Source organism: Phodopus roborovskii, unplaced genomic scaffold (genome assembly GCF_943737965.1).
Source record: "Phodopus roborovskii unplaced genomic scaffold, PHOROB, whole genome shotgun sequence".
Classification (NCBI taxonomy): domain Eukaryota; kingdom Metazoa; phylum Chordata; class Mammalia; order Rodentia; family Cricetidae; genus Phodopus; species Phodopus roborovskii.
Window position 1 is genome coordinate 40,611,267 of NW_026126517.1, and position 19,683 is coordinate 40,630,949.

Consider the following 19,683-nt stretch of genomic DNA (forward strand, 5'->3'; position numbering starts at 1 on the left):
AGGAGCCCTAGATCTTATTTCAGGTCTTCACCAGTCCAATACCAAGTAAGTACTCAGTCTTTCTGGCCTTGATCTCTTCAACCTCATACAAGGGAAGGAAGCTGAACCATTGAGTATTTCCACCTCTATCATTTTAAAAGCAGATGTCTATACCCAGAGGAGAAGGAATTAAAGGTGTTAATGAGGGAAAAAAATGATTAATATAATTCTGGACCCAGAAATTTCCTGGATTAGAGAGTTAAATCTTATCAGTCTCAATTTATTAAGGGGTAGGAGTCTTGGTGGGTGTGAACCACAGCTACCTACAGTGAAATTAAGCTGTCCCCAAATGAACACTGCTGAGATGTGATCTATCCAGGGTGTTAAGCAACTTACCAGCAGCATGAAATCACATTATCAAAACTGTGTTATTGCAAAAACTTAACTTTCCCTCAACTGAGATTTGCGAAGAGGGTGCAGAGCTGAGAATACTGTGTCTATGGCCATCTGTCCTATCCTAGTATTCAGAGAGGCGTGAGGGGGAGTGTGAAAAGCCACCAGGTGCCATGTAAATTCAGCTACCAATGTCACATATCCATCATGAGCTCAGCATTTGCAGGTTGCTAGGGATAAGCAGGAAGCCTGGCATTCTAAAAAGGCTTGACAATCCATCCAAGCCTTCCTTGAGCCTCCCTTTATGCCAGGCGCAGTACTGAGGACATGCCACAAAGTAGTGTAGATGTCACCACCAGCACCACATTCTTGCTAATTGTTTCCCCATCTAGACTAGGAAAGAGCAGCAAAGAGAACTACAGGCCCTCTCAACGGCCTGTATGACAGGCACAACCTTCAACAAAAAAACTGCTTCCCCATCTATCAAGTAGAGAAAGTACATCCCATGCCACAGGATTCCGTGAGGGAATAAACAGACATGAAAACAAAAATCAAGCCCTGTAAGCCTAACAGCACAAACACTACATAAGCCAAAAATGAGTAAAAGTTGGACTTCACAGAAACTAGCAGAGATATGTGCCCTCTGGCCACCAGCGTCTAAAGCCTTGTCTTTACTTCATCTCAAGTCTCGTTTAGTCATCAGCATAACGTCTAAATCAGATCCTAGGTGCTTCAGTTGACTCTGAAAAGTCCCCAAAGCCCCAAGTGTGAAAGATGTAGCCTTCACCCTGTGGACTACTGGGAAGTGATGGGGGGGCAGCCCCTAGGTACAAGCCCATATCATGGTAGGTACCCACAAAGGAACCCATCAAACCCCATTCTCTTCCTTTTCTCCTTTGCTTTTTGATAATGAAGGGAGCAATTTTACTCTGCCATGGCCCAAAAAAAAACAGTAGCAATCAATGGATTCAACATTGTAAGTCTCCTGTATCCCTCCTTCTTTCTCCCCCTTTTCCCTTTCTTGTTTTTTATGGGAGGAGGGGACCAGGTCTTATTATATAGCCCAGGCTGACCTCAACCTCACAATTCTTTGGCCTCCACCTTCTGACAATCCAGTCTTCTTTTCTATTTATGAGCTGATTTCTCAGAATTGTGTTATAATGAGGGAAGCTGAGACATACAACAGGGAATGTGTTATTCATTGAAGGCAAAGAAGATAGGGCTGCCATAGCTCAACAGATAAAGGTGCTTGTTGCCAAGCCTGACCATCTGAGTTTCCTCCCTGGAAGCCACACGGTGGAGGGAAAGAACAAATTCCTGTAGATTGTCTTCTGACCTATGTACACACTGTGGGTCACATGCACCTGTACATAAATAAATGATTCATATTTTTAGGGGGTGATGAGCCAGAACCAGTGAGATGGCTCAATGGATAAAACCACCTGTCATGACCTGAGTTCCATCCTCAGAACCCACAAAAGGTTGGATGCAATAGCTCCTTTGTGTAATCTTAGCACTCCTACTGTGAGATGTGAGGCAAAAACATGAAACTATTCCAGCTACCCTGAAGTATACAGAATAGACTCCCAAAAGCTGTCCTCCAACCTCCAATGCAGACTGTGACATACAAGCCCACATTCACACACACATCATACAATCATACACACAATTTGTTTTTAATAATAATAATAATAATAAAAGAATTGGGGGCTGGAGAGATGGCTCAGTGGTTAAGAGCACTGACTGCTCTTCCAGAGGACCTAGTTCAATTCCCAGCACCCACACAGCAGTTCACAGCTGTCTGTAACTCCAGGTCCAGGGGATCTAGCACCCTCACACAGACAAGCATTCGGGCAAAATACCAACACACATAAAAATAAATAAATCTTTAAAAAAAAGAGAGAGAGAGAGAATCATCCAGCCCAGACTTCCCCAAGCCAGAGCCAACTGGACTGAAATGGGATGGGTATGCACTGAGTAGATGATCAGCAAAAGAAAGGTCTGGGATGGATTTACCAAAAAAATGACCTATAATTTATTTTGACATGGATTTGGGTTTCAACATTCACTGAAGGTGTCAAAGGGACTCCCCAGTGAAGACGGTATAAGCAGGGGCCAGAGTCCACTGAGAAAGAAGTTTAGATGAACCAACATCTGGCTTCAGTCACTGAAGTATCATCTCCCCACCCAGGTGCACACAGTCATGCAAAGCCCAGGAAATCCACCTTAAACTATGGAGAAAAAAAGCTGAGCTTCCTGGTGGTGCTGGTTAGGCAGATGGCCAGCCAGCAAGGCCAGGAGGAATCTATATTAGGATGCACTATGCAGTTGTTTCCTAGGCACCTTTCACAGACTCCTGTTTCACTGAAAATAATTCTTTTGCTTCCTGCACATCACAAAAAAATTCCAAGTATGTCCGGTGTTGTCTCTATTCTCAGTCTCTGTGGCTAAAGAACAGGTGAGGAGTTCCAACACTGGAGACTCCCTGGAAAGAGAATTTTCTCTCAGCTCACCTGAAAGAGAGAATAAGACCCCTGGGCTGAGTCTGGCCTGCCCATTACCATTAGTCCTGTTAATCACAGAATGCTATTTACACCAGAGTTTAGGAATCCTTTCTGTTGGGAAAATTATTTTAACCCATTTTACAGATGCAGAATCGCACACAAGGATATGAAAAACACATGCATAAGACCACAAGGATAATAAGAAGCAGAATCACAACTCACACTTAGGTTGGCTGGGGTCTTTCTGCTGTGCAGCACCAGCAGAGGCTGTACTACTCAGAGCACAGATTCAGAATAGAACTGCTATGCAAATGCCAACTTCTTTTACCCCTTCTTTGTAGTCCCAGATTCTTTCTCTGCCAAAAGACGGACTACAAAAGGATGTCTCTAAGGTTCCTTCCAAGAATAAAATTTAATCTATTCACTTGGAACTTGAAAGTATGTCGAATGGTAACCCATCCCGTCTACACCGAAAGAAACAAAGCCATTAACATCACCGCCACTCTCCTCCAGAGAAACAACCTGGGTACAGAATGGTCAAGTGTCGAGCTAACAGCTACACTAGAGAAGGAGCACAGTGCACATACTTCACACACATCACCTCCACTCCAAAGCCCTAAGGCCTGAAGATTGAAAGAGTTGAAGACTTTTAGACTCCTCTGACAAAATGGCTAGTCTCTGGATTCTGGTGAACCACAGAAAAGAAGATTCAGAATGAATGCTAGACTCTGCACTGAACAGCCTGCACCCACACAAGTGCCACAAAGCAAAAAATGCCATCCTCCTCAGACCATTTTGTAGTTGAACCTGCTGACCAAACTCTCAGTCTATCTCAACTTCCTAGAAATTAGGCCAAACTTCCCAAAACAATGGCCTCTAGATACTCCACTCCCTCACCACATGATCTAGTCAGATGCCAGAGCTCCTAGAGATCCCTTCCAGCTGTTCCCACCATCACTAAAGTCTTTCCTCTTCCTGTCTTTGTACTCCAAGAAGATACTGTTGTGGATATTTTCAATCATTCAACTGTCTCCACTTTAGTTGATCAGAGTATACTCATGCATAGGGCTTTAACATTAAGAAGAAACTAGAAACTTTCTCAGTTTCTAAAGGGCAATTTTCTAAACCCTGAGTGTTAATTACACTGGCATCCTAAAAATATTATCTCAGTACAATGCCTCCTTTTTACTCCCACATGCCCATCCCCCAACTGCACACACATACACTTCATTCAGATTGCCATTCAGACACTGGAGAGTATAATTTAAATGTCTTTAATAGCTTGACTGGAGGGATATTTATAATGATTCCTCAATTTACTTCAGAGCTATGATGTAAAAAGAGGCATTTACTGAATTCAAAATCCAAACAGGCAAATAAATAGGTGGCAAATACTGACAACAAACTTCAGATAAGAATTTAAAATTCATTCACCTTGTCCATAATATCTGCATTTTTAAAAACTTGTCAGACAGGATCGCAGTATGTAGTCCTGACCAGCCTGTTAGTATTTGGGCATCTGTACTGGCCTGTCCTTGGGATTCTGACAGTATATGCTTCAGCTGCAGCTGCTAAGAACACCACCTGTGCACATTCATTGTGTTCCCTTTTAAAAGGGCCCTGCCCACCTCCCATCTTTCTCTCCTTCTTTCTCTCCCTCTCCCTCTCTCTCTCTCTCATTCTTTCCTCTCTCCAGAGGCTGGTCTCCATCTTCCCTTTCCCCTTTTTATGATCCCTTTCCCTAATTAAAAAAAAAAAAAGAAAAAGAAAAAGAAAGAAAAAGAAAAAACCTCTGCTTGAACCCTGTTACCCAGCTGCATGGCATCTTTCTCTCATGAGCTGCTTTTCTTAAATTACAACACAAGCAGCATTGAGATCCACCAGCCTCTGTCTGCTGAGATTAAAAGCATGCACCACCACAACCAGCCCATTTTTCAGTTTTTATTGGAAGTCCTTTTAGGGTCAGCCATGGTGACACATGCCTTTGGTCCTAGCACTCAGGAGAAAAGGGGAAGGCCAATCAGAGTTTCATAGTGGGTCTCTGTTTCAAATAAATAAATAAATAAATAAATAAATAAATAAATAAATAAATTCTTTTTAGTCCATCTTACAAGCCAGTACCTGGTATTATATGTGTACCTAATATCAGTTCAATATACATCAAGTATCTTAACCTTTAACAAATAAATTAGAAGGTCACTTAATTTTGGAGCTAGATGTAGTGGTACATGCCCATAATCCCAGAACTTTGTAGGCTGCGGCAGGAGGATTAAAAGAAAAAAAAAAAATCATTGTAATTTTGGTCATAATCTAAATCTATCTAATCTACACAAATAGCATGTATATTGACAACAAATAATAGGCAGCTGCTAGTATCTGAAGCAGACAAACCTCTGTTATTTGAACTGTTTGGAAGCTGGTTTTGTTTGAGAGACAGATGGTTAGCAGCTGCAAGTTCAATTACAAAGTGCCTGGAAGGAAGGCAGAGAAGGAAGCAGAGGGATCCAAGTGCCACTTCATATATTAAGCATGGAATTCCTTCCCAACAAACATCTTTCATTTCCTTAGGGAAAGCCAACCCGGATATGCCTTTTGAACTTTCAAGAAAAGCTTCTGAAGAAAGAATCTAACTATATATAGACTGAGTGAAGCTGGAGACAGAAAAGTCACTCCTTTTAAACATCTCCATTCAATGACTTGTGTTTTAAGGGAAAATGGGGGGCATGGAGACTCCACTGTGCAGCCATGATAGCCTGGATTAAGAATGTGTTGGTTGAACATATCCTCTCCTTTTTTCACCCCTCATTTTGTCCTTTCCAAAATAAAGGGCAAAAGTTAACTAAAGGACACACTGACTGGCTTCTAGACCAGCACTCACAGACACTCTGTAATGAGGGAAATGATCTACATGTATGCTACCCAATACAGTCTCCATAGTGGCCATTAAGCCTTTTAAAGGTGACTAGTGTAGTTGTGAAACTGGTATTTAAACTGTACTGGATTTTAGTTAATTTAGATATAACTAGCTAATATTTGGGTAATACCTAGTTTTGAACAGTACAGCTCTACAAAATCCTCCTGCATTTTACACAGTGAGGTGAGGAATGATGTTAGACTAGTGAGGACCTAGGCTCTACACCTAGATCCACAATTTACCAGAAATTACTCAGCTTCCCTGAGCTTCACATCCCCTATTGGTATAATAAACCATGATGACCATCCTTGTAGAATGCCAGTAACTACAGAGACCAGAGGTCCTCAGTGAATGCAAGATGTTTCTCCAGTTCCCCTTTAGTCTTTGAACTCCATCCTTCCAGCTTTCCTGCACACATCCATTTTTACCTTGAAGACAGAAAGCTCTGGTCCTCACACACAGCCCTGTCTACCCCCGGAAAGCAACTAGCTCAAGAGTTATCCCAGGCCCACAGCTGTGGGCAAGCTTCTGGTAATGTAAGGCTTTGTACCTCCGGAACCACTGATTTCCGCTCACTCTCTGTCCCCTGTGCCTCATTTGGTCAGCAGCGATTACCCTCCTCCTGTGACTGCATATCAAGCTGAAACATGACTCAATGCAACCAAAACACCTGTTGCTTGTTTCTGACACTTTCCTAACTCCCCTTGCCTTCTCCTACTAAGGACTGTATGCTTTTGTATATGGAAAGACTTAGGGCTGTTTTTAAAAAATTATCACACTCAGAAATAAGAATGCAACAAACTACAACCCAGGAATAATTTAATAATTGTAATTTAGTTAATTTTGTCTCTTAGGCAAGGATATTCCAGTATAAATATAATAAAAGCCAAGCAGTGGTGGAGCATGCCTTTAATCCCAGCATTCAGGAAGCAGAGGCAAGTGATCTTTGAGTTGGAGGCCAGCCTGTGCTACAGAGTGAGTTCCAGGACAGCCAGGGTTACATGGAGAAACCCTGTCTCAAATAAAACAACAAAAAGAATAATGCAAGTGCCAAGGTCTCTATATTAATATAAGGTGGTAAGAAGCTTAGCCCAGGTATCCATTGCTCTTTCCTGAAGCTGAGGCGCCAGCCATCCTTGTGGAGATATGCTTTTCTTGGCTTCAATGACTGTTTATTTTTATTCCACTTGTGTGTGTGAGAGAGAGAGAGAGAAAGGAGAGAGAGAGTGTGTATACATGTGCCACTGAGCAAAGTATAGAGGTCAGTTCTGACCTTCCACCAAGTGGATCCCAGGGTCATTCAGCAAGGCAGGTGCCCTGAATTGCTAAAATATCTTGCCAACCCTCAATGACCAAGGTTTATTAGTAGATACAAATGAGTAACTAAGATAAGCACATAAAATTTTCTGCAACACTTGGAATGCTAAGTGGTTCTACTCTTCCTGTCTCCCTACCATACCACAAAGCCTAAAGGGGAAAGCAGGTTTGAAAGCTAGGCTGGCACTGTGGTAGGATTTGTGTGGATTTGAATAAGCCATTCCACAAAATGTTTACAGTTAGCTAAGAATTCCTGTTAACTTTCTGAAGTCTCATCTGACAAGGGCATTCTCTGAGGGACTGTTTACCAGAGGGAAGTACAAAAGCAAAGAGCACAAATACTTTAAACTCTGAACTCAATGCAGTGAAGGTCTTTCATTTTATTTTGTTTATTTTTGTGGGTCTGAGTATCAAATCTAGTAACTCACATGATCTACTCTTTAAACTAACTTGGATATGTCAACCATAACTCAATCAGAAAGGAAACATAATCACCCTGGATTCACACAAAACAATAAAGACAACAATGACAGGCTAATTAGCCAGGCTTGTCCCTAAAACTCCCCAAATTTTAAGATTTCACCTGACTCTGGAGCCTAGGTAGATGATTCACTGTTATATTCTTTCTGAAAAAGGAATGCATTCAAGATTATCTAAGATACTGAAATTTTCTTGTGGACAGTTACCCTCAATAACTCAATTCCAGAAAGGTGTTCATTTCAAGGGGACCACTGCTTCTACAATTGACATCATAACCCTTAAAACAGGCTCTACTAACTAAAGATGGACTAATTCCCCTGTCCTCCGTGTCTGTCCTTTCTCCCTTCTTTCTTTTTCTAAGACAGAGTCCCACAATTTCAAGCTCTGGCTAGCTTGGAACTTGTTAGGTAGACTAGGCTAGCTTTGAACTCACAAAGAACTGAGATTAAAGACATGCACTACCATGCCCAGCTCTCCCTTTTTGTTTTTTTTTTTTTTGTTTTTGTTTTTTAATGCTTTATTCCTTTAATCACCTAAGAGAGTAGAATACAGAGGGGACACTTTTTGAAAGATTCAAATTATTACTTAAAAACACTTTTAAAAGAATTTTAGTTGTGAGCCTAGCCTTTAACGGCTGAGCCATCTCTCCAGCCCAAAAGAATTTTAGATAAAGTTACCAAATATCAGCACTAGGGAAACTTAGAAACTTTTCATGCCATTAAGTGTTTGAAAGCACCCTATATCCATAAGATAGGATAAAAGTCCAACTGTCTCCTGCTCCAGCAGTGAGATGGTGGCCAAGTTCCTTTCCTTAGTGAAAATCACCTAGCGTATGAAAAGCCACAAGGCCCCACCCACTTCTAATAGCCCACAGAACTAAAGTATGCCTTCTGGAGAGCCTCTGGAATCCTCACTCATGATATTCAGTGTTCTGGAGACTCAAGACCTGCCCGAGTCTGCACCCAGGTTGTTGATGGGAAAGCTACTTCTTGCAAATGAAGACAACAAATCCAGAAATGAACACAGAGTCAATAAAATATAATAGACTATGAATACTTCATTCAAATCAAACTATAACTGATGAAAAGCACAAATTCTAAAATGTTAATTATAATAGCATCAAATATAACTCAGAACATGAGAACATAATTCAAAAAAAATGACCAGACCAAAAAAAGAAAGCCAGGAACCCAAGAACACCTGTAAGATACCCTGTGAAAATGCTGAATTTTCTTTAACTCTATCAACTTAAAAAAAAAAAAAAAAGACTACCCAAAGGACTTAAGAGTTGGTTTAAAATATTTATAATAAATTAAAATACCATAAAAACCAAGCAACAATAAGAATAAAAATAAACAGATGAATAAATAACATTTATTAAAACACTAGAACATGTGGTGGAAGAAAAATTAACTTCAGCTGATACCTCCCTCCAATACACTAATTAATCCCACATGGGACAAAGGGAGAACAAAACAGCTAAAAGGAAGCCACACCAGTTAGTTTGGAGAGGGAGCAAATTTCTAATAGTAATGAAAAGTAATATAACCCATACACATGGCATACTTATGAAGGTTAAAAAAATATTATTTCTTAATTCAACAATAAACATATTGGGTGACAGTGTAATAATCACGTAACTTTTAAAATTTACAATCAAAGCACAAGCTAGGAATTGTGTAGCTCATACCTGCCATCCCAGCACTTAGTAAGCTAGGTAAGGTGGTCTACTACTACTCTTGGTCACCAGACTATGCAAGATTCTGTCTGTTTCAAAAAAACAATAAAACAAAACCAACAAAAACAAAGAGGTAAAAACAAAACAAAAAGCACATTTTAGAAAGGGGGAGTTCACATGTAACTTGTCCAAATGTTTAGCTAGTAAACAACACGACCCCAACCTACCTCTCCAGCTTCATCTCCTGTAGCGCTGGGATGACTGTTTCAGAGCTGACCGCCTATTCCCTCCAGACACAGCTCAGCTTCCCTCTGGTGTGAACTGCTCATCCAGCACTTCCTGCCCTGCCCCTCCCCCATTCCCATGGAAATCCTAGCTATCCTTCAAGATCCAGTTCAAATGTCATCACCTCCCATCTTCCGGATGGAGGTTTGGTCTCCCTTCCCAGGAGGGGTGCTACAGGGCTCTTTGTAATTTTGGGGGGGTACTTTTCTTACTCTGAGCCATTTTTCCCCCTCCTCTGCAGTGACCTCTCCCTTTCCATATTACACCTAAAGATCCTTAGAGGCAGAGATTCTCTTACCCATTTCTGAGTCACCTATAGACAGACAGCTCCCAGCACAGAACATTCAGTAAGGCCTCAATAAATACTAAATAACATAAAAAGCAGAAAATAATTCCATTTCAAAAAATGTGGTGAAGGCACCTGGTTATTTAAAGTAGCCCTTACACTGCCTCTGAACTATCAAAAAAACTATTTAAAGGAAAAAAAAAAACCTACCTAAAAAATTCCCAAGCCTCAAAGAAACAGTTGAAATATATTATAAATCAGTTCAAGCTATTGACGGCAACGGTTTTTGTTTGTTTTTTTTTTTTCGAGATAGGGTTTCTCTATATTGCTTTGGAGCCTGTCCTGGAACTTGCTCTGTAAACCAGGCTGGCCTCGAATTCAGAGATCTGACTATCTCTGCCTCCAGAGTGTTGGAACTAAAAGCGTGCACCACCACTGACTGGCTCAGGCTATTTTTGTAATAACAAAAGCAGCAGGATTTATTGCCTATGATTTTTTGGGAGGTTGGTGGTGGTGGTATTTTGGGGGGATAAGGGTTGGTTTTCTGAGACAGCGTTTCTCTCTAACAGTTCTGGCTGTCCTGGAACTATAGACCAGGCTGGCCTTGAACTCAGAATATGCCTACCTCTGCCTACAGATTACAGGCATGCTAACACCAACTACCACAGGCCATTTTCTTAATTAGTGATTCATGGAAGAGGACCCAACCTGTTATGGGTGGGACCATTACTGGGCTGGTAGTCCTAGGCTCTATAAGAAAGCAGGTTAGGCAAGCCATGTGAGTAAGCAGCTCTCCTCCATGGCCTCTGCATCAGTTCCTCCCTCCAGGTTCCTGCCCTGTATAAATTCCTGTCCTGACTTCCTTCAGTGATTGGATTAAGGGTGTAGAAGCAAAATAAATCCTTCCATCCCCAAATTGCTTTTGGTTATGGTTTTCATCACAGAAATAGCAACCCTAAATTAAGACACACATCTCCCATCACAGCACTATGGAAGCAGAAGTAGTTGGATCTCTGTGAGTTAGAGGACAGCCTAGTCTACAGAGTGAATTACAAGCCACTTGAGTACATATCAAGTCCCTTTCTCAAAAAGCAACAACAAAAAAGAGAGGGGGAGGAAGAAAGGAACAAACCTGGAAATGACCTAAATGACCAAGGAAGTCACATTTGCATAGAAAGCCAAACTTTATCACATCTATTCTTCAGCCAACTAAAGTGGATAAAGTGGCAAGTGTAATGAGAATGTCCATGTACAAAATCGGAGCAATCATCAACTATCTCAACTAGGTAAAGCAGGTGTGGGGACACATACCTATAATCCCAGCTCTTGAGAGTTGGAGACAAAGGATTCCAAGTTTGAGATCAGCTTTAGCTACATGTTTTGACCCTGTTTCAAAGCAAAAGATCTAAAAAAAACACTGGCTTGGACTAGCAAAATGGCAACCTGATGACCCAAGTTCAGTCCCTGGGTAGATTGGGAGAACCCACTCTGACAAGTTGTCCTCTGGCCTATGCACAGAGAGACACAACACAGAGACACAGACAGAAACAGACAGACACACACACACACACACACACACACACACACACACACACAGAGAGAGAGAGAGAGAGAGAGAGAATAAATATTTAAAATTGTTAAAAATAAAAATTCATTGAATAAGTACAAGCGGAGAAATCTGATCTGATGTATAGGTTCTTTTTTATTTTTGTTTTTTGAGACAGGTTCTTTAAAGAGTGCTTACATCAAGATTTCTAGATTATCCTGAAAAGTCAACTATAGAGAAAAGGCCACTGTCCTTAACTGGGCTTTGTTCAGCTCTCCATCCCCTACTTAATCTGACTCCTCTCTGACATCAAAGCAGGATGCCTCTGACAAAGAAATTTAAAGCAGGATCAACATTTTCTAATTTGGCCCTTTACCAAGCAGGACTCAGAATAACTGCTCTTTTAAGAAAGAACTCCATTCATCCTGGCAGGAGCTAACTCAGCCTCCAAACAGCTCTCTTGGGATCTGGGATAAAAAGACCGGGACATAGAACATGAGATTTAAAAAAAAAAAAAAAAAAAAAAAAAAAAACAGCTCAAACTGGGCAGAGTGGCAATCATTTCAATCCCAGCATCTAGGCGGGCAGAGACAGGTGGATCTCTTGAGTTCAAGCCCAGCCTAGTGTACAGACTGAGTTCCAGGGCAACCAGGCTACTACATTCACAAAGAAACACTCTGTCAAAAAACAAAAACCAATTAAAAAAAAAAAAAAATACAGCTCAACAAGAGGGAAAACCATGCCTGGTATTGGAAATCTAGCAAACTACCCAGGTCTATTGAAGGTCCTTGAAGGACCTACAACTGCCTTACTATGCCACCATAATCCTTAACAACAATCTAAATATTCATCCTTATACCCTCAAAAAGGTGTAGTCCTCAACCTTCATCAAGGAAACTTCTCTTTGCAACAGAAAAAAACATTATAGAAAACCACAACCAACCAAAATGCAGAGTTGTGGAACCCAGTCTCAATGGATACATCTATAAAACACACACCTAAAGCTCAGTAAACATTGTGGAAGAGGGAGCAGAAAGATTTTAAGAGTCAGGTGACCAGGGAGTTTGCTGTGAGACTGTGCTATCCTAGTAATGTCAGAAACTACAACCCCAAAGTCTCACCAATATGAATGCCTAAACATGAACTGAACGAGAACACCAATGTCTGTGCTAAAGTGGATGCAGGCAAAGCCCAAGAACCTCAACCCTCCACAAAGAACTACAGGTGCACATAACTTTAATCCCAGCACTCAGGAGGCAGAGGCTGGCAGATCTCTGAATTCAAGGCCAGCCTGGTCTACAAAGCAAATTCCAGGACAGGCTCCAAAACAATACAGAGAAACCCTGTCTTGAAAAACAAACAAAAATTCCTTACAGGCAAGTAAAGAATACTAAGAGAGGGACAAATAGTTTTCTCCAGAGAAGAGCACACCAATTGGTTATTCAATACCAAATGGTCAGCCATGAAGTATACATAGGAGTAACATTATATGACTGAATAGGTTATATTTAGGAGTGTGTGTGTGTGTGTGTGTGTGTGTGTGTGTGTGTGTGTGTGTGTGTAACAAGTAATGAAAAAGAGACCATGAAATAGAGCAAGGAAAGGTGTATGGGAGGTTTTGGAAGGAGGAAAGGGAAAGGAAAATGATATAATTATATTAATTGCAAAAAGAAAAGAAAAAAATATTCCAAGACAGGGTTTCTCTATGTAACTTCCTTGGCTAACCTGGAAGTGGCTTTGTAGACCAAGCTGGCCTCAAACTCAAAGAGATCCACTTGCCTCTGCCTCCAGATTGCTGGTATTAAAGGTGTACTTCCTGGCCCAAGGAAAAAGACTTTTAAAAACAAACAGTGGGCCAAATGATATCGATGTACAACAGCTTTAATCCCACCACTTGGGAGGCAGAGACATTACAACCTGGTATACAAAGCAAGTTTCAGGAAAGCCAGGACTGTTACACAGAGAACACCTGTCTCGGCCTCCTGAGAGCTTGGAATAAAGGCATGTGCCACCACCGCCCAGTATAAAATGTTTTAAAGTAAGAAATAAAAATGAAAGGAACACAGGATGTAGTTCATAGATGGAATGCTTGCCTCACATGAAAAGCCCTGGGTCTGACCCACAGAGAGACTGTACATAATGTGACATATATTACACAATAGAGACCAAATCACAAAGGGAGTTGAAAATGAGAAAGAGCAAAAGGGGCTGACAATTAAAACCAACATAAGAATTTTGTTCTCTGGGTACTGTAATCTTTGTTGGGGTCCATAAAAAGGGCTTCTTCACTTCATCTTGACTTAAGGTCAGTGAGTTCAAAACATAAGACCTAAAGATCTAAGGCTTAACTACTACACCACTTTTGGTCTAAGGCATGAATGTCTTATCTAAATAAGAGACTTGGTTTAAGGTGTGGTTACTCTTAACCCTCTAGGTCAGATAAAGATTTAGTCTACTGCATGATTGGAAAATTAAGGAAGTAAGTCTATTTGTACCTACTGTCTTGATAAAGAAGTCTCTTGCCTTTTTTTCCCTTTTTGGTTTGAGTATATTAGAATGTTGTAGAATAAACTTGGGACATTCAGTATTCATTGGAATGCCCTCCCAACTCTCTACTGTGTTTTTATCTTTTCCTTAGTATCTTTACCTTCCATTTCCCAATCCACACTCCCCCTCCCCCTCAGGTAAGTACCAGGCAAGTCCACTAGATCCAACTGAAGCCCCCCAAAGATGGGTTCCTATAGATGTCCCACAGCATAGGGTACAAACAAAGATGGCTATTACAAATCTTACTAGGAATTTTTGCAAACAATAAAAAGGGTGAGTAAGCTGAGCAGTGATGGCTCATGCCTCCAATCTGAATACTTGGGCCAGCCTGATCTACAGTTTAAGTTCCAGGGCAGAGAAACCCTGTCCTGAGGGGAGGTGAGGGAGAAAGAGAGAGAGAAGGAAAGAAGGGAGGGAGAGAAGGTTGGGAGGGAGGAAAGAAGGGTGAGCAAGAGGGGTACTGAGGGAAATATTACAGACCAAACCTGTAATCCCAGTTCCTGGGGAGTTTGAGGCTAGTGAGCAAAGGAGTTAGAGGCCTGCCTAAGCAAACCTTTGTTGAGATACTACAGCTGCACGTAAGCCTTAAAGACAGGTGATTGCATTCATTTTTCATTTATTTAGCACAGGTACTGGACAAAAAGCTTGGGAAACATCACTACAGAAGAGTCTGTCCTGGCCCTTACAGAAGGTAAATATAATAGCAAATCAAATCATGTAGGACTAGAGATATAGGCCAATGGTACAGCAGATATTTAGCATGTGTAAGTCTCTGGACTTGATCTCTACCACTCAAGGAAAAAATAAGTATGTGTTGGTATGTCATTGGGCTGGGGGTACAGCTTCATGGCAGAGTGCTTAGTAAGACCCTAGGTTTGAACTTCGGCACCACAAACTAAGAGATCAATCAACCATGCAGAAAAATGAGGGAGGATGTTAAAGGGACACGTGAGTCTGACCAAACAGATTAAGGAACAGTGTGCTGAGGGCAAATAGTGAACAATAAAGAGGCAACTTCAATATGGCATATATAGGTAAACTTGGGAAACCGGAAAACCAAACTGGATAGATAGTTACCAGCTATTTTATGTTAGTATTCTATCATTTTATTTCAAAGGTGCATCAATACATGAGAGTAAAATGTTGTATTTCATGAGACAGGGTCTCATGCAACCTAGGCTAGCCTCAAACTACATTGCTGCAGATGACCTGGAATTCATAATTCTCTTTAGCCTTTACCTCCAAGTACTCAGCTGAATATATTCAGTATTGAAGATCAAACCCAAGTCATCATGAACCACACACCCCATCCTATGTTAAGAGCATGTTTTTCCCACCAGCCTAGTCCTCTAGCCGTGCCAGCCCCAAATAACAAACAGAGACATTGTATTAGATATTATGCTGTTAGCCTGTTACTAGCATTTATTGGCTAGCTCTGTCTTAAATATTAACCCATTTCTATTAATCTAAGTATTTCCACGCGGTCTTATTTACTGGAGAGAGGGCCTGGAGTTCTACCCTGTTGGTTCTACATCTTGAAACTCCTCCTACCTCCTCAAATCCTCCTTGTCTCCTAGTCCTGCCTATCTTGCTTTCCTATTGGCCAACAGTGCTTTATTCATTAACTAATACAAGAAACATGTTTACAGAATGACATCTCCCATCAATCCTAGGCTATAATTCTTATGAGTCTCTTTCCCACTACTGTGTCTGCTAAAGCAGCAGAGACATTCTCAAGGACACATGCCTCAGAAGACCTCACTTTTCACCTGAACTGTTCTAAAGGACATCAGTATTAGTTATTACTTTAATCAATCAAGGAAAGCATCCAAGTTCAAAATCCAGTGCAAAACCAATTAAAAAACCCCAAAACCTCCAAGTGACCATGTACAAGCACATAAACCAGACATGGAAGTAATCTATCTATAACAACAACACTTAGGAGGCAGAGACAGGAGAATGGAGAGTTCTAGACCAAACTACACAGCAAGACTTTTCCTCAACAAAAGCTAAAGATACAGCTCAGTTGTAGAGCTCTTGCTTAGTATGGTCAAGGCCCTGGATTCAATTTCTAGCATTGTAAAATAAGTATTTAAATCCATCTTAACCCTAACAGATGTATATATGTATCACACTAACAGATGTATATATGATCCTTATAAATCTTGCAGAATTGCTAAGACCACAGACTATTGTCCTACTACAATAATTATGTCCTTTTGTTTTGGTTTTTTGGTTTCTTTTATTTTTTTGAAAAAGGATTCCTCTGTGTATCCAGGAATTCCCTCTAAAGAACAAGGCTGGCCTCAAACTCAGAGATCTGCCTGCCTCTGCTTCCCAAATGCATTCATTACCACTGCCCAGATCTGATTTTAATACTTTTGAACATTTTGTTTATTGTTTGTATGTGTATGGTACTTTGCATGAATGTATGCCTATGAATCACATACATGCAGTGGCCATGGAGGCTGAAGATGTCGGATCTCTTGGGATTGAAGTTATAGACGGTTGTGAGTCACCATGTAGATCCTCTGGAAATGCAGTCATGTGCTCTTAACCACTGAGCTATTTCTCTAGCCCCCTATTTTTAAGGCAGGGTCTCACTATGCATCCCTGGCTTGCCTGGAGCTTGCTATTCAGACCAAGCTGGCCTCAAACTCATAGTGATCTGCCTGTCTCTACCTCCAAAGCACTGAGTTTAAAAGCATGTGCCACCCTGCCTACCTTAATAATTAAAGTACAAACTGTCCAACGACTGTCATCAACAAATGACTACTGAGTACCTACTATGTGCTAGGTGCTGCCCTATAAGCTGTGTAAGGTCAAAGAAAAGGCCCAACCATGATGAAACCTGCATTTTAGTGGGGGCAGAATACAGAGATGTGCTATACAATACTAGTGGCCTGCAATGCAAAGAAAAATGAGGCAAAATAAAGGGGTAGAGAATGGAGGGGAATGTTCAAGCAGCAGTCACTTTAAAATGGAGATGTCTAACCCATATAACAGAGGACTCTGAAGTCCTGAGTGAGTGTGGAAGTAGAAAAACACTGAACCTGAGTAGGTCAGACCAGGTTGGTCAGGGTGAACCACTAACATCCCACTTTACAGATAAGGAAACTAACAATGAAAATGCAAGGGATTGGCTATCATCAAATAAAGAGTTAATTCCTAAGCAACAACTGACCTCAACACTTCAATTTCTACCCAGAAGGTTTCTCCTCACAAAGACTAAAAATATTCTTTTAAAGAAAATAAAGGGGGCCAGAAAGATGGCTCAGCAGGTAGGGCACCTAGTACCAAACATGATAACCTAAGTTTGAACCATGAGACTCACATGACAGGACAAAGACTCCCAAAAGCTACCCTTGACCCTAACTTTGTGTGCTGTGGCAGGCACGCATGTGCACACGCACACACACTAAAAATGTTACATATAATAATGTATATGCAGCCAGGCAGTGGTGGTACACTTGGGAAGCAGAAGCAGGTGATCTCTGAGTTCGAGGTCAGCCTGGTCTACAGAGCAAGTGCCAGGACAGGATCCAAAGCTACACAGAGAAACCCTGTCTCAAAAAGAAAAAAGAAAAGAAAGACCGAAAAATAAATAAACAAAATTACTATGGTAGACATTTCCACCTTATTTACAAAACTAGATGTCCACATTTTGTGAACACTTAAGTAATTCTTTACTTTCACAAAGCTGACTCCCCACACTCAACTCCATAGCTACCTTTGGAAACACAGGCTTCTTAAAATCTCAGCCCCATCAGTAACTTCATGCAATGTGGTGACCAGGGAACATTTTGAACGGCTTCCTCCAGACTGAGGATTCCCATCACAGTCCTTCAGATGACTGCAGCTATAAAGCTGGGTGCAGTTACCAACCATGGTGACATGGATATACACATCGTGACTTTTGACCTGTTTTTTATGCTTATGGTTTGTCTACTCATAAATGCTATATCTTAGAACTCATTTCTAGAGCTAGTCATACTTGTAAAAATATATATGTTGTTTGCCTGATTTATTATATAAAGTATTCCTGCACTTATTTTCCCTCAAATAAATTCTCATTTTAAATGTAAAAAAGTAATAAATAAAATGTAATAGAAAATATTAAAGAAAATAAAGGCTGGGTATGATGGCACATATCTTCAATCCTAACACTGAGAAAGAGAAGCAGACAGATCTCTGTGAGCTCAAGGCCAGCCTGGTCTACAGCTTGAGTTCCAGAACAGCCAATGCTGCATAGTGAGAGCCTATTGTAGAAATATATTGTATAAATATATCAGAAATCTTACTGACCTGTTGATTCACTCACCAATTGTATACACCTATGATGTCCTAGTTACTATTCTAGTTTCTGCTTACAGAGTGTTCAATCAGAAAAAGAAAGCCTAGTTCTTAATTTTTAAGGCACAAAGAATTCATAAATTCCTGGTTTAAAAAAAAAAATTATATATAGTTGGGTGTGATGATCTACACCTTTGATTCTAGCACTTAGGGAGGCCAGCCTGGTCTGCAAAGTAAGTTCTAGGAGAGTCAAAGCTACACAAAGAAACCCTGTCTCAAACAAAATTTTAAGATTGAAACTGTATCTTTTTTTTTTTTTTTTTTTTTTTTTTTTGGAGATGGTTTCTCTGTGTAGTCCTGGCTGTCTTGGAATTTTCTCTGTAGACCAGGGTGGCCTCAAACTCACAAAGATCTGCCTGCCTCTGCCTCCCAAGTGCCTGCATTAAAGGCATTCACACCATTGCCGGACTTGGAACCATATCTTAATGCAGGTATAGGACAGGACCCTGATTTTAATCCCTAGAACAAAACCAAAAAAAAAAAATCACAAAGAAAGTCTCATTAAAAGATGATGAGACATGGGGAAGGCACATATTTTAGGTGGTCTGTGAGGATGGGGATTTTTAAGCAAATGTGACAACTGCTTCTTCCCTAGTCAGGAAAAGAAAAAGGATAGAGATTAACTACAAAGGAAACAGCATGTGTAAAAGGCCAGGGAGGAGTACAGCCCATCTCTGGAGGAAGCAAAAGAGGGCAGGAGAAAGAAGCCACAGGAAATGTGGTTAGACAAGGGAGGGGTAGGGGCACAGGCAGGGATAGAGGCATAGTCAGGCAGCTCTCTCGAGGTTCCTCAGACCAGAATGAAGAGTTAGGACTTAACTGCAATGAAATTAAGTGCGGTAAAAAAAAACAACAAAACAATGATACAACCTTATTTCTAATTTACTACATTATAATATTTAGGAGTCTACCAATATACTCACATATTTCAAATAAGAAAGATATTTCTACATTTTTCCCCAGGGACCCCCTAAAACTTATATAAACTGCAGAACCCATATTACTAGTGTCTTCCTTGAATGTAAGCACTATGTTAACAGCAACCCTGACAGTTTGACATTAAGAATTCTTTCACCCATCAATGAGCATTCTCTTCTTCCTCTTCCTTACTTCACATTGTCTTATGTTTGAAATTGGCCATGGTGTAACACAAATATCAGAAGCACAAGAGGCCTCTCGGCTGATAGCCCAAGATAGAAGAGGCTTTGCTTGAGAAACACACCCAGGGTGAAATGTGAAGTTGTGTGCAGCTCATCTGTGTCCCATTCCCCCACCCCCACCCCAAGCCCCAATTAGTGCTAGGAAACAAGGGGAACAGTCCCTGTTTGTCTCCAGCAGCCTACACAGAAATGTCTCCTATTGTCACCCAGCAGTGAGTCATGGAGGTAAATGCAGATTGCA

General features: G+C 40.8%; 1 protein-coding gene across 2 annotated transcripts in view; it reads right to left on the bottom strand.

The window, feature by feature from the left end:
• Positions 1-19,683, bottom strand: part of Map2k1 (mitogen-activated protein kinase kinase 1) — a 71,860-nt gene that overhangs the window by 49,747 nt on the left and 2,430 nt on the right. Inside the window, exon 1 of one of the 2 annotated variants that reach the window (XM_051197733.1) lies at positions 9,493-9,521. The exons of the other annotated variant lie outside the window; for it this stretch is intronic. Coding sequence (XP_051053690.1) covers positions 9,493-9,506 — 14 coding nt within the window. The 5' untranslated portion in view covers positions 9,507-9,521. Of the gene's footprint in view, positions 1-9,492; positions 9,522-19,683 lie in introns of those variants that run through there. 2 annotated transcript variants of the gene reach the window in all.